The 14,364-nt window shown below is 40.5% G+C and overlaps 1 protein-coding gene across 12 annotated transcripts in view; it reads right to left on the bottom strand.

Annotated features, from left to right (window-relative positions):
* The window catches only part of tns1b (tensin 1b), a 233,516-nt gene that overhangs the window by 51,974 nt on the left and 167,178 nt on the right, over window positions 1–14,364 (bottom strand). For all 12 annotated transcript variants that reach the window (XM_031806233.1, XM_031806228.1, XM_031806232.1 and 9 more), the window contains 3 exons: window positions 10,611–10,740; window positions 10,395–10,460; window positions 10,057–10,173 (listed from right to left, as the gene is read on the bottom strand). In XM_031806233.1, coding sequence (XP_031662093.1) covers window positions 10,057–10,173; window positions 10,395–10,460; window positions 10,611–10,740 — 313 coding nt within the window. The remainder of the gene's footprint in view (window positions 1–10,056; window positions 10,174–10,394; window positions 10,461–10,610; window positions 10,741–14,364) is intronic.

The following is a 14,364-nucleotide window of genomic DNA, read 5'->3' as shown; positions in this document are numbered from 1 at the left end:
AACAAGCAGAAGAGCAGCTGTTAGCCTGTTGGCTGAAGCTCGGGGTCATGTTCAGATAGAAATTTCACAAATAGAGTGGACATGATGCCTTACTCCACAGATTAGAGAGGCATGTCTGATCTACCCAATATATTTCTATCTGAACTAGTATACACAGCGGTGTGCTCTATTGAACACAGCCTTGGTCAAGGTCAGTCAGTCAGTGGACATGACTTGATACCCAGCTAGCACATTTGGTTCCTTGGAAGTTGTGGGAACATGTGTTTTTGGTTTCCCATTGGTTCTGGGAAGGAAGCCATAAGTTTCCTGACCGGTAAAACTGAATGTATGGGAATGTTAATGTTTAGGTTGCAAGGAAGTTCTGAGAATATTTTACTATGGTTCTCTGAAAGTTTTCTTGGGAGGTTTTATAAAAATTTTGAGAACGGAAATTATAGGTTATTTTAAGGTAATTAAATAACGCTCTGTTTGCATTTTCAATAAGACCTGCAGAAAAAGTTATGCTGAAATTCCCACAGAAGAATGTTGTTTCTTAAAAAATTCCTATGGATATCCATGTTTTTTTCAATTTTCGCCTAAATGACATACCCAAATCTAACTGCCTGTAGCTCAGGCCCTGAAGCAAGGATATGCATATTCTTGGTACCATTTGAAAGGAAGAGTGACTGTAGGAGAATATGACACAATAGATTTGGAAGAAGAAAATACAAAGAAAAAACCAACAGGTCTTTTTCTACCACCATCTTTGAAATGCAAGAGAAAGGTCATAGTAATAGCCATCACTCTGGTTGTACTTCTTATAGTGTCCACAAGATGGGAGCAGTGTATGTGCAAAGTTTCAGATGGATAAATTGAAAAAAAATTGAACAACAAGACTTTTTGTGTCAAGTTCCCAGGTACATTTGGGCAAATCGTGAATGAGACATTAGCATTCATATTCCATTTTTCTGCAAGAATATCGTGAAATCTGTATACTTGGACTTTGATTTAGCTTTCCAAGTATAAGTAGCCATATTATAAGTTCAACATTTGCAAAACAACCAGTTTCATTGACTTCAAAACTCTGTGTCCAAAAGGAAAAGGCATGCTGTCGAAGGTTAGCGAAAAGGCATGCTGAAAAGGTTAGCGCCTCCCGTAAAGGCAACTCCCGTAAAGCCCAGCTCATTGGCTATCTAACTAGCTCTGTTTGACCCCGATTGGTGCTTATTTGACGAAGATACAGACCTTCAAGTGATGGCCGCCCGCGTCATCGGCGTGGCATGAAGGTGTCGCTCTCTGACTAAATATGGTGTCCTATAGGATATGCTACAACCCTAATGAAATAGTGAAGTCTTGTTACCTTCTAGGATCTCTGAATGTGATTTGACTAGTTCAAACAGCTTTTAGGGTGAGATATTCACAGATTTCTTTCTTTGAAAATTGAACGAGTGGAAATACAAAATCGATTGCGTGTGCTATTTGGACCTTTTTAGGATATGATCAAGAATTTATTCTAACAAAACGATACTTCATGTTATCTCTGGGACCCTTTGGATGATAAGTCAGAGCAAGATTTCAGAATGTAAGTACACATTTCACCTTCAGTGGTGAATTTATCATACCGATCCCGTTGATAAAAGTGTTTTGTTGTTAGGAGCTCTCCTCAAATAATAGCATGGCATTTTGTTGCAGTAATAGCTACTGTAAATTGGCCAGTGCAGTTATATTAACAAGAATGTAAGCTTTCAGACGATATGAGACACTTCTATGTACCGACATTTGTTGTTACTCGAAAATCTGTCCTGTTGACGGAACGCGGATACGTTTTTCTTAAGTTTTTCTTAAGGTTCTCTGAATGTTCTGACTAAATAGAAGCATGAGGAACACTGTAGAAAACGTTATGCTGAAGTACTGGAATTCCCACCTAAGAAACATTCGGTTCTCATAATGTTATGTGTTACCTGGGTAACCTGCACCATTCCCAGAACGTTGTGGGAAGGATGTTTCCGCAAAATAACCATTGGACAACCACGCTCTCACCAATCTCTAAGAAACATATGGTTCTCAGAATGTTATGTGCTAGTTGGGTAGCCTATTCCGTTTAGTACCCTCATGTGTCTATCCCAAGGTTGTGACAACCCTTTACCCCTAGGAAAAGGTTTCGGTCCTGGGGCCCCCCTGGGTGCACGTTGTGTTTTTTGCCTGATTCAAATAATGCCCTCAAAGCCGGTGTTTGGAGGATATATTGGCACGGTTTGCCGGCCCTAGATGTACCAATCTATTCTCCAAACACCCTGGCTTCGAGGGCATTATAACTTTAATACCACGGGTTACCAACATAATCATATTGATTGACATATTTTCATCAAAACACGTTATTTTGATGAATTTATTCATACTATTTAATCCTTCCACAAGATATAGTTCCGACACAAATCTATGGTTGCTAACTAGCCGGCTGGTCGTTCCTTCTATTGGTTCGGTTACCAGAGACAAGACCCAGTTGTTCAGATGTTTTGTTCTGTATCTATGGACGAGACCCAGTCGTTTGTTCTAAATGTTCCATTGCCATACTGGCTAACAAAGTTCTTATCATTTGCTTGCTAGCTAGCCAACTACTGGCTAACATACGGTAATGTCAAACAATTAACAACAGTATCTGCCTTTGCATTTGTTTTAGCTGTTTTCTAGTGACATTTATTTGGATACATCCATAACAAAGAGCCAATGAAGCACGATCTCGCCTGGCATAGAAAATGTGCTCTCTCGTCAAGACACTGTCGTTCAGAGGAGCTAACCAGCAACACAGCTAACACAATAACTTCAAACTGAAGCTGGAAAGACTGCAAACTAGCTGTACTTAATTTTGTTTGACCTTTTTCAATTGACATTTCTTTGTATATATCCATAAAAATTATGCCAGCTGATTCATGCTGTCTGTCTCTGGCACAGAAATGCTGTCTGTCTAGTTCCGACCTCTATGTTCATTACTATGAACAGCTGGAGATCGAATTTGAATTTTGAAACAATGTTACAAATGTCAGAGAGACAGACAGCAAGGTTTATACAAATATCCGCTGTTGAAAAGTAAATGTTAGTCTAAAAGAAATGTGAGATAATGTCTAGATGCTTTTTATAGTGGAGATCAAGTTTAGAACTTGCCTGGATGGCTGATTAGACAGTGAATTGCAGAGTCAGATGGAACAGAGTAAAGAGGCATTTTAACGTCACAGATTTAGCCGGTGGTAACTTGTGGAATAGACTCCGGCTGGAATGTGCTTTTAACCAGTCAGCATTCAGGATTAGATCCGCCCATTGTATAAGATGTGTACATGCCACAGTATCCCATCTTAGATCATCCTAGATTTCTCATAACCGGAATACAAACCTTTTCAGGTTATTGTAAATGGGATATGTCTATATGAGTCAACTCCAAAAAAATTATACTTGAGTATCCCGAATAATAACAGGATATTGGTGTGCATGTAAAACATGGTCAATGAGCTCATTTTCAATGGCCTACCCTTACATCCATCTCGCAGTTTTAAGTCAAAGGCTTGGAGATACATTGGGCAAGACAGATGATGTCTTACATCCTCAGAATGGAATGAATAGTTATTGTGTTGAATGAGTGTGTGTGCGCGCGTGTGCACTGACAGATGGACACAAGCACGCAAATACACACACACACACACACAAGCTGCAAGAGGAGAGCTGGACCCCTCTTATATTTCTGTGACACCTATTTAAAGCTGTAGATGGGTGTGACGGTGTGAGGGGATGGACATTTTATGGCCAGAGTGATAAAGAAGATAGTCATGGGCATGACCTCTGCCCTCCCATTTATTCAGAGGACCAAGAAAAGGAACCTGGGAAAACATGTAGGAATGCTACGAGAAAGGGCCAGAAACTGAACAAAAACTATTTCAGAGCTCAGTACAGAGTTATCTTGGATGATCAGTAATAATGATCACACACTGAAAAAACTGAAATCTATAGATACCCTAGCAGTCTGTCACATGTGTATTTCTGTTCCATATGATTCTATATGAATCAGCAGTAATACTGTGACAGGTATTATATCCAAATGTATAATTCAGAGACAAACGACTAGAAAATGAATATCAAACTTGATTGATTCATTGATTGATTGACATATTTGCAACAAGCGATTGGAGAATCACAAATTCTGTCTCCAATAGGCAGTGTGAGAGAATATTTTGAAGACTGAAAGAAGAGAATAACAACAACCCTATCACACCCACAGGATGCAGCGCTTCCATTTTGGGCCGTGTGCAAGTATCAGTTTGGTCAGAGAGTGACCATCACTCCAGGATTAGGAATATCAGGAATGTTATGTTGCCTGTTGCTACACCTCAGAATGTCTCACCCTGGGAATCCTGAAGAGCTGGACATGTTTAACTATTCTTGTGGGGAATAGTTAAATAGTTAAGTCCCCACAAGAATAGTACAAAAACAAAAAATGGACCAACTGCGGACATTTTGTTGGTTCCCACAAGGTCAAATACTATTTATAGGGTGTTCAGGGTTAAAGTTAGAATTAGTGTGAGTGTTAGAATTAGGTTTAGGGTTAGTTTTAGCGTTAGGAGCTAGGCTTAGGTTTCAGGTTAGGGTTAAGGTTAGGTTTAGGGGTTAGGGAAAATAGGATTTTGAATGGGACTGAATTGTGTGTCCCCACAAGGTTAGCTGTACAAGACTATGTGTGTGTGTGTGTGTGTGTGTGCGCTCCTGTTGTTTCATAGTCCACCAGAAATACCAGAGGAGTGTAAATGTAACTGAAGACATATCTTAGACATGACTCCATAGCCATGCCTTCGAGTGACTGCCTGTTTACAAGGCTTGTTAAGGTAACAACCTGCCTGCCTAGATTCTACCTGCCTAGATTCTATAAGTCTCTGGAACTCTATGGGAGGGATGCGACACCATTCTTCCATGGGTAATTCCATCATTCTGTGTTTTGTTGATGATGGTGGAATCCGCTGTCTAAGGTGCCGCTCCAGTATCTCCCATAAATGTTCAATTGGGTTGGCATATGGTATACATTGTTTTCATGCTCATGAAACCATTCAGTGTCCACTCATGCCCTGTGGATGGGGGCATTGTCATCCTATGGGGGCATAGCCATGGTAGCCAAAATAATGGCCTGCCCAGCATTTTTATACATGATCTTAAGCATGATGGGATTTTAATTGCGTAATTAACTAAGGAACCAAAATACATTGACTCAAGTGTTTCCTTTATTTTGGCAGTTACCTGTATCTTATCAATGTCCCCCGAAAGGCAAAGAACAGCAAAAAATAGCCAAGGATTAGAGAGGGTAAGACCATCTTATCCACTAGATAAACAGACTCTTGGAACTTGGTTCTGGTCATTGTTTACCAACAGGTAACATATCTAGATCTCACACAACTGGAACCTAAGCATAAACCTCAGGTTTAGAGGGGCATTTCAATTTCAACAGAATTTACTGAATTATGTAGAAGGCAATTACTTCAATAGATGGCTTGCATGACACAAGTCCTCTGTGACCTGGGGTTGACCTGCCTAGTCCTGGAGATTAGAGAGATGAACGTGTGTGAATGTCTCTCAATTCCATTAAGGCTTTGACAGAATATCTATTTTCTCCCTCCCTCCCTCCTCCTTTCTCTCAAGCACACAGCAAACACCAAAGGACACACAGCAGACTATGAAGGAGTAGACACAAACAGCCTTTTGTTTTGTGTGAGTGTGTGTGCATGTGTGTGTGCGTGTCTGTGAGTTTGGGACAACAGTACGTCTTGATGCTTGAGATTATAGTCGGGTTGGCTTGTGTGTATGTGTGGCCATACATGCTTGGTTAACTTCTGAATGTCCCTCCTGGTCATTTGAAATTAGAAAGAAACATGGATTGTGGGGGTGTTAAGAGCCAAAGTCATTAACAACTCCTGGACTCAGACTTTAAAACAGGGGGAGTGTTGTGTGGGGGAGTAAGTGAGTGTGTGTGTGTGTTTGTGTCCTGGCTGTAGACAACGTGTGCATGTTCTTATGCAAGACCATCAACAATTGATATTAGAGGTCGACCGATTAATCGGTATGGCCGATGGCCGATTAATTAGGGCCGATTTCAAGTTTTCATAACAATCGGTAATCTGACTTTTTGGACGCCGATTCTGGCCTAATACATTGCACTCCATGAGGAAACTGCGAAGCAGGCTGCCCACTTGTTACACGAGTGCAGTGTCAAAAGGACCTTGTGGCTGCAAGGAGACAAAGTAAGTTGCTAGCTAGCATTAAACTTATCTTATAAAAAACAATCAATCTTAACATAATCACTAGTTAACTACACATGGTTGATGATATTACTAGGTTAACTAGTGTGTCCTGCGTTGCATATAATCAATGTGGTGCCTGTTCATTTATCATCGAATCACAGCCTACTTCAACTTTGCCAAAAGGGTGATGATTTAACAAAAGCGCATTTGTGAAAAAAGGACACTCGTTGCACAAATGCACCAAACCATAAACATCAATGCCTTTCTTAAAATCAATACAAAGTAGTATATATTTTTAAACCTGCATATTTAGTTAAAAGAAATTAATGTTAGCAGGCAATATTAACTAAGGAAATTGTGTCACTTCTCTTACGTTCAGTGCAAGCAGAGTCAGGGTATATGCAACAGTTTGGGCCGCCTGGCTCGTTGCGAACTGTGAACTAATTTGCCAGAATTTTACATAACTATGACATAACGTTGAAGGTTGTGCAATGTAACAGCAATATTTAGACTTACATGCTGACAGGACATGTCGCATGCTCGAGCGTCGCAAAATAAATGTAGGAATCCATGTTATTCAATTATTGCACCCACACTGCTCACGCGCGCCAACAAGCGTCTGCGATGCCAAGGGCAAAAATAGAACTCCTTTCTATTTCTGACGCAGATCCCGCTGAAAGTCCTGACTCTCCCATCTCCTCATTGGTTTATAGAAGCAGGTACCCACGTGTCATCTCCTCATTGGTTCTATCCACATGGGTGATTGAAAGACGAACTGTTTTGCCGGTAGTCGGGGTAATACTGTGAAAGTTTAGAAGCCATTCACCATATACAGTGCCTTGCGAAAGTATTCGGCCCCCTTGAACTTTGTGACCTTTTGCCACATTTCAGGCTTCAAACATAAAGATATAAAACTGTATTTTTTGTGAAGAATCAACAACAAGTGGTACACAATCATGAAGTGGAACGACATTTATTGGATATTTCAAACTTTTTTAACAAATCAAAAACTGAAAAATTGGGCGTGCAAAATTATTCAGCCCCCTTAAGTTAATACTTTGTAGCGCCACCTTTTGCTGCGATTACAGCTGTAAGTCGCTTGGGGTATGTCTCTATCAGTTTTGCACATCGAGAGACTGACATTTTTTTCCCATTCCTCCTTGCAAAACAGCTCGAGCTCAGTGAGGTTGGATGGAGAGCATTTGTGAACAGCAGTTTTCAGTTCTTTCCACAGATTCTCGATTGGATTCAGGTCTGGACTTTGACTTGGCCATTCTAACACCTGGATATGTTTATTTTTGAACCATTCCATTGTAGATTTTGCTTTATGTTTTGGATCATTGTCTTGTTGGAAGACAAATCTCCGTCCCAGTCTCAGGTCTTTTGCAGACTCCATCAGGTTTTCTTCCAGAATGGTCCTGTATTTGGCTCCATCCATCTTCCCATCAATTTTTACCATCTTCCCTGTCCCTGCTGAAGAAAAGCAGGCCCAAACCATGATGCTGCCACCACCATGTTTGACAGTGGGGATAGTGAGTTCAGGGTGATGAGCTGTGTTGCTTTTACACCAAACATAACGTTTTGCATTGTTGCCAAAAAGTTCAATTTTGGTTTCATCTGACCAGAGCACCTTCTTCCACATGTTTGGTGTGTCTCCCAGGTGGCTTGTGGCAAACTTTAAACAACACTTTTTATGGATATCTTTAAGAAATGGCTTTCTTCTTGCCACTCTTCCATAAAGGCCAGATTTGTGCAATATACGACTGATTGTTGTCCTCTGGACAGAGTCTCCCACCTCAGCTGCAGATCTCTGCAGTTCATCCAGAGTGATCATGGGCCTCTTGGCTGCATCTCTGATCAGTCTTCTCCTTGTATGAGCTGAAAGTTTAGAGGGACGGCCAGGTCTTGGTAGATTTGCAGTGGTCTGATACTCCTTCCATTTCAATATTAGCTCCTTGGGATGTTTAAAGCTTGGGAAATCTTTTTGTATCCAAATCCGGCTTTAAACTTCTTCACAACAGTATCTCGGACCTGCCTTGTGTGTTCCTTGTTCTTCATGATGCTCTCTGCGCTTTTAATGGACCTCTGAGACTATCACAGTGCAGGTGCATTTATACGGAGACTTGAATCCACACAGGTGGATTGTATTTATCATCATTAGTCATTTAGGTCAACATTGGATCATTCAGGGATCCTCACTGAACTTCTGGAGAGAGTTTGCTGCACTGAAAGTAAAGGGGCTGAATAATTTTGCACGCCCAATTTTTCAGTTTTTGATTTGTTAAAAAAGTTTGAAATATCCAATAAATGTCGTTCCACTTCATGTTTGTGTCCCACTTGTTGTTGATTCTTCACAAATCTTTATGTTTGAAGCCTGAAATGTGGCAAAAGGTCGCAAAGGTCAAGGGGGCCGAATACTTTCGCAAGGCACTGTAAGTTCAAAGATGAAAAAGCCTGGAAGGAGGAGAGATGACTAGAAACAAATCAGTTTTATGTGTGGTTTAATTGGTGGAGTAGAGGAGCTTGTGCATTTCAGGTAAAATAACACCCCAATGTTTATGTCCCAGGACAAATTAGCTAGCAACAGCAAGCTAGCTAAATAGGACAAATTAGCTAGCAAGTGCAAGCTAACTAGCTAAATTGCCATACATGTTTAATTATTTTCGACCTGTCCCCAAATTAATGTCATTGGTTCAGTTGTTTTTGCTATTTTAACCTGTGTGTCGTGATCGCGTTTGGTGTAGGGGGACAACATAAATTTATGCACGATAGCGCACGATGGCGCACGCGCGCAGCCAGTTTGGGTTCCAGTTTGGGTTCCTGGTGGGTTGCCACCAGATCGATAAAATACGGAACGGTTCCGTATTTCACTGAAAGAATAAACATTTTGTTTTCAAAATGATACATTTCCGGATTTGACCATATTAATGACCAAAGCTCGTATTTCTGTGTTTATTATATTAGAATTAAGTCTATGATTTGATGTGTGATAGAGCAGTCTGACTGAGTGGTTCTAGGCAGCAGCAGGCTCGTAAGCATTCATTCAAACAGCACTTTACTGCGTTTGCCAGCAGCTCTTAGCAATGCTTGAACCACAGCGCTGTTTATGACTTCAAGACTATCAACTCCCGAGATTAGGCTGGCAATACTAAAGTGCCTATAAGAACATCCAGTAATCAAAGGTATATGAAATATAAATGGTATAGATAGAAATAGTTGACATGTCATAATTCCTATAATAACTACAAGCTAAAACTTTTTAACTGGGAATACTTAAGAACTGGGAATATTGAACCACAAGCTTTCATATGTTCTCATGTTCTGAGCAAGGAACTTAAAAGTTAGCTTTTTAAATGGAACATATTGCACTTTTACTTTCTTCTCCAACACTGTGTTTTTGCATTGTTTAAATCAAATTGAACATGTTTCATTATTTATTTGAGACTAAATAGATTTTATGTATTATATAAAGTTAAAATAAAAAGTGTTCATTGTTCATCCAGTATTGTTGTAATTGTCATAACTACAAATATATACATTAAAAAAAAATCTGCCGATTACATCGGTATCGTTTTTTGGTCCTCCAATAATCGGTATCGGTGTTGAAAAATCATAGTCGGTCGACCTCTAATTGATATGCAAGACCATCAACAATTCATATGCAAGACCACCAGATAGTTCTGGCCACGCAATATGATTAGTTGAGAGGAGCATGAAGCTGTGGCAACCAAAACCATAGCATGAAAACAGTGTACATCCGGGAAAAGGGAGACCTCCAGTAAGCATGCCAAGTGTTAGTACTCACCATCCATAGTGTCCTCACAATGCTGATTGAAGTTCTCATTGGAGTCCCAGCGGATTAGAGCATCTTGGGTATTGTAGTCCACTGAGACCGTGGGCCCATTCTCCAAGTGGTCCATACCTGGGAGAAAAAAAAAACATTAAAAGAAGAGGTCAAACGTCTTAATTCAGGTGACTTCTTTCTGACAATGAATTACCAGAACATACTGTACTTTATCATTGACCAAAGCTATTCTCATAACATAAGTTATGTATGTCAAGTTCAACACATTTCTCTTTCTAAATGAGCTTTCATTTGCTTGGAGAAAATGGAGGCCAAAAAAGAGAAGCAGGTATGCTTACCATGGATTTTTTCTGGTCCAAAGGAAAATACAAATTCCACCTTTCCAAAATCCGGGAATCTGTCATCTGGTTTGAGGATGAGATAAAAAAAAACAAAGACAAGAGATTTCAACTTATGAATGTAATGAATGTACTGGCAAATACGCTTATCAAATAGGTTTAACAGATATTGTATGCATTATGGTTTGTTTTCTGGACATTTAGGAATGTCTTTACCCTTGAAGGTCTCGTCCAACTCGTCCTTCCCAAAGACGATTCCCAAGTCATGCACAGCGCAGGTATGGAACTGCACCCGGAATATCACATCCCGCTGTGGGCTTCTGAAGTGCTTGTGGTAACATTTCAGCTGGAGGGTACAACAAGATAAATACTGTATTAAACGAGGCCTTTCTGGTTTAAGGAACACAGACTTTTTTGGAGTCCCAAAAATAGACATTATCAAGGCTTTCGTAGATTTCACGATCCTCAAGTCACAAAGATCACCTAGAGACCTTAATTAACTTTCTGTTGCAGACTTCTGAGGGACTCCATTGTACCGGGCAAACCATTTTCTTCTGTCAGATGGCATCATTCTGTCTAGCAAATCGTGGAACTCAGACTGACACTCACTGGCTAGTGGCTACTACGACAAAACATGCTCGATCAGAATAGCAAACTTGTTCCCAGTTAACAGCTCAGTGCTAGCATGTTTGAATGACCATTAGTGTAGCTACAGTAGTTTGCCAACTTGCTGATGAAGTTGTATTGCATCAAAGTTATGGGACTGTTCTAAAAATAAAAAATAAATCTGCATGTGCAGAATCTGACTCTAGTTTTTTTCATTATTGGTAAGATTAACTCTGACACTTTGAGGATGAAAGGGGGTCACCTTGGTAACATAATGTTATGACAGCGTATTGTAGCCAGACTACATTTCTTTATCTATAGTGTCTGCGAGTTATCAGACAGATCAGTGCAGACGGCCATCTGACGTAAGACAATGTTGGGCAAACTAAAACTAAATCCAGAGCAGGACCCAGAGCAGGACCCAAGTCTGCAAGCTACATGTCATTGTGAAATACCTGTGGATAACATACCAGCTAGATTCACAGCACAATCCTGTTTCAGGGAATTTGGCAGTGTGCTAGAGAAAGCAGTTTTGTTTTTATATATAGCCCTGTAAATGTATGGCTTGCCTTCCCAAACAAAAGCACTATTATCCAGACCATTGCTATCCACACAAGAGCCTTTTAAAGCCTTGTAAACCCTACACAGGAAACTCTTCACTCTCTACCCCACTGTGATTCACCCTGGCTACAGGTTGGCCAGAACTTTTACAAGGACCTCACATTTACAGGTATACAAGGAATATTTAGCTTTTGTGCTTAGCCCAAACGAAACACTGCACAAACAACTGTGGCAGAGCTGGGCTTGGAAACTGGAGTAAGCGTACTGAACACCTTTAAGGGTATACAGTAAGCCTGAAGAACACTTCCATTTGTCTGGAATTATTGTTTATTTAGCCTCATAACCCTGATAAGATAAGTGTCATGTTCATTAGGCACACATGGGAAAAAAATGACTGAAACAGGGAGGAACAACAAAGACTTGTCCAATTTGGTTTTCAGTTGCAGAGCATTCAAAAACCCTTTCCATTGCATGGCCTAATCAATGTCCATGATTACTTAACTTACTTTGAGACATTGTTGGCCATAGACAGCCACTGTTCATCATGGAACAATATGCTTTGGTGTAAATGTTACACGTCTAGTCTGGTTAAACCAAGCTGAATGCTGCACTCAACATAAGTGAAGTGAAACCATGATGAGCACAGGGTTCAGTCTGGTTATTGTCCTAGACACATGACGGAAACAGTCACTTCCCCGGACAAGCCTTCCTTCGCTGTAATTAAGGCTATTGGGTTGAGGTTGGAGGAACTAAAAAAAGAGCAGGATTTTATTTGCAGAGACAGAAGCAAAACAAACAACTCTAGATGAGGAAAGTGGGGGAACTGAGCCAAATGGCCTGTGGCTTCATGAGATATGTATACCTCCCATTGGGGGTCTATTTAAGGGGGGGTACCATACTAGTGAGCCAAGTTTGAGGAGAAGCAGAAGAAAAACACAATGACAAACTGATTCCGACTGTCCTTCAAGATGAAATATGTACAGTGCCTTGCAAAAGTATTCACCCCCTTGGCATTTTTCCTATAATGTTGTATTACAACCTGTAATTGAAATGGATTTTTATCTGGATAACATGTCATTTACATAAACAAAATAGTCCAAATTCGGTGAAGTGAAATTAAAAAAATTACTTGTTTCAAAAAACAAAACAAAAATTAAAAACTGAAAAATTATTTGTGCATATGTATTCACCCCTTTGCTAGTAAGCCCTTAAATAAGATCTGGTGTAACCAATTACCTTCAGAAGTCACATAATTAGTTAAATAAAGTCCACCTGTGTGCAATCTAAGTGTCACATGATCTCAATATATACACCTGTTCTGAAAGGCCCCCCTTTCTTCAGAGGCAGGGACTGGGAAACTGGTCAGAATTGAAGGAATGATGGATGCCGCTAAATACAGGGAAATTGTTGAGGGAAACCTGTTTCAGTTTTCCAGAGATATGAGACTGGGACGGAGGTTTACCTTCCAGCAGGTCAATGACCCTAAGCATACTGTTAAAGCAACACTCGAAGTGGTTTAAGGGGAATCATTTAAATGTCTTGGAATGGCCAAGTCAAAGCCAAGACCTAATAGTTATGCACACTCAAGTTTTCCGTTTTGTCTTATAAAACATATTTTGCATTTTCAAAATGGTAGGCATGTTGTGTGAATGATTTAAAAAAAAGATAAATAAATAAATGATAAAAAAACATTACAAATATATTTTAATTCCAAGTTGTAAGGAAACAACATAGGAAAAATGCCAAAGGTGTTGAATACTTTTGCAAGCCACTGTACAATACCCCATAATGACCCCATATTTTTATTTATAAAAAAACTAAACACATTTACATAAGTATTCAGACACTTTACTCAGTACTTTGTTGAAGCAACTTTGGCAGCGATTACAAATTCAAGTCTTCTTGTGTTTGATGCTACAAGTTTGGCACACGTGTATTTGGGGAGTTTCTCACATTCTTCTCTGCAGATCCTCTCAAACTCTGTCAGGTTGGATGTGGCGCAATGCTGCACAGCTATTTTCAGGTCTCTCCAGAGATGTTAGATCGGGTTCCAGTCCGGGTCTGGCTGGGCCACTCAAAGACATTCAGAGACTTCTCCATTCCTGCATTGTCTTGGCTGTGTGCTTATGGTCATTGTCCTGTTGGGAGGTGAACCTTCTCCCCAGTCTGAGTTCCTGAATGCTCCGGAGCAGGTTTTCATCAAGGATCTCTCTGTACCTTACTCCATTCATCTTTCCCTCGATCCTGACTAGTCTCCCAGTCCCTGCTGCTGAAAAACATCCCCACAGCATGAAGCTGCCACCACCATGCTTCACCGTAGGGATGGTGCCAGGTTTCCTCCAGATTTGACGCTTGGCATTCAAGCCAAAGAGTTCAATCTTGGTTTCAATCTTGGTTTCATCAGACCAGAGAATCGTGTTTCTCATGGTTTGAGAGTATAACCCTAACTCCAAGCGAGCTGTCATGTGCCTTTTACTGAGGAGGGTCTTCCGTCTGGCCACTTTACCATAAAGGCCTGATTGATGGAGTGCTGCAGAGATGGTTGTCCTTCTGGCAGGTTCTCCCATCTCCACAGAGGAACTCTGGAGCTCTGTCAGAGTGATCATCTGGTTCTTGGTCACCTCCATGACCAAGGCCCTTCTCCTCCGCTTGCTCAGTTTGGCCAGGCGGCCAGCTCTCGGAAGAGACTTGGTGGTTCCAAACTTCTTCCATTTGTGTTGTCATGTGTTGCTGCCATGCTATGTTGTTGTCTTAGGTCTCTCTCTATAAAGTGTTGTTTTGTCTCTCTTCTCGTGATGTGTGT

This window comes from Oncorhynchus kisutch, linkage group LG26, assembly GCF_002021735.2.
Source record: "Oncorhynchus kisutch isolate 150728-3 linkage group LG26, Okis_V2, whole genome shotgun sequence".
In the NCBI taxonomy this organism is placed as follows: Eukaryota; Metazoa; Chordata; class Actinopteri; order Salmoniformes; family Salmonidae; genus Oncorhynchus; species Oncorhynchus kisutch.
The sequence above is the reverse complement of the archived record's forward strand: the minus strand, read 5'-3'. Positions and strand labels throughout refer to the sequence as shown.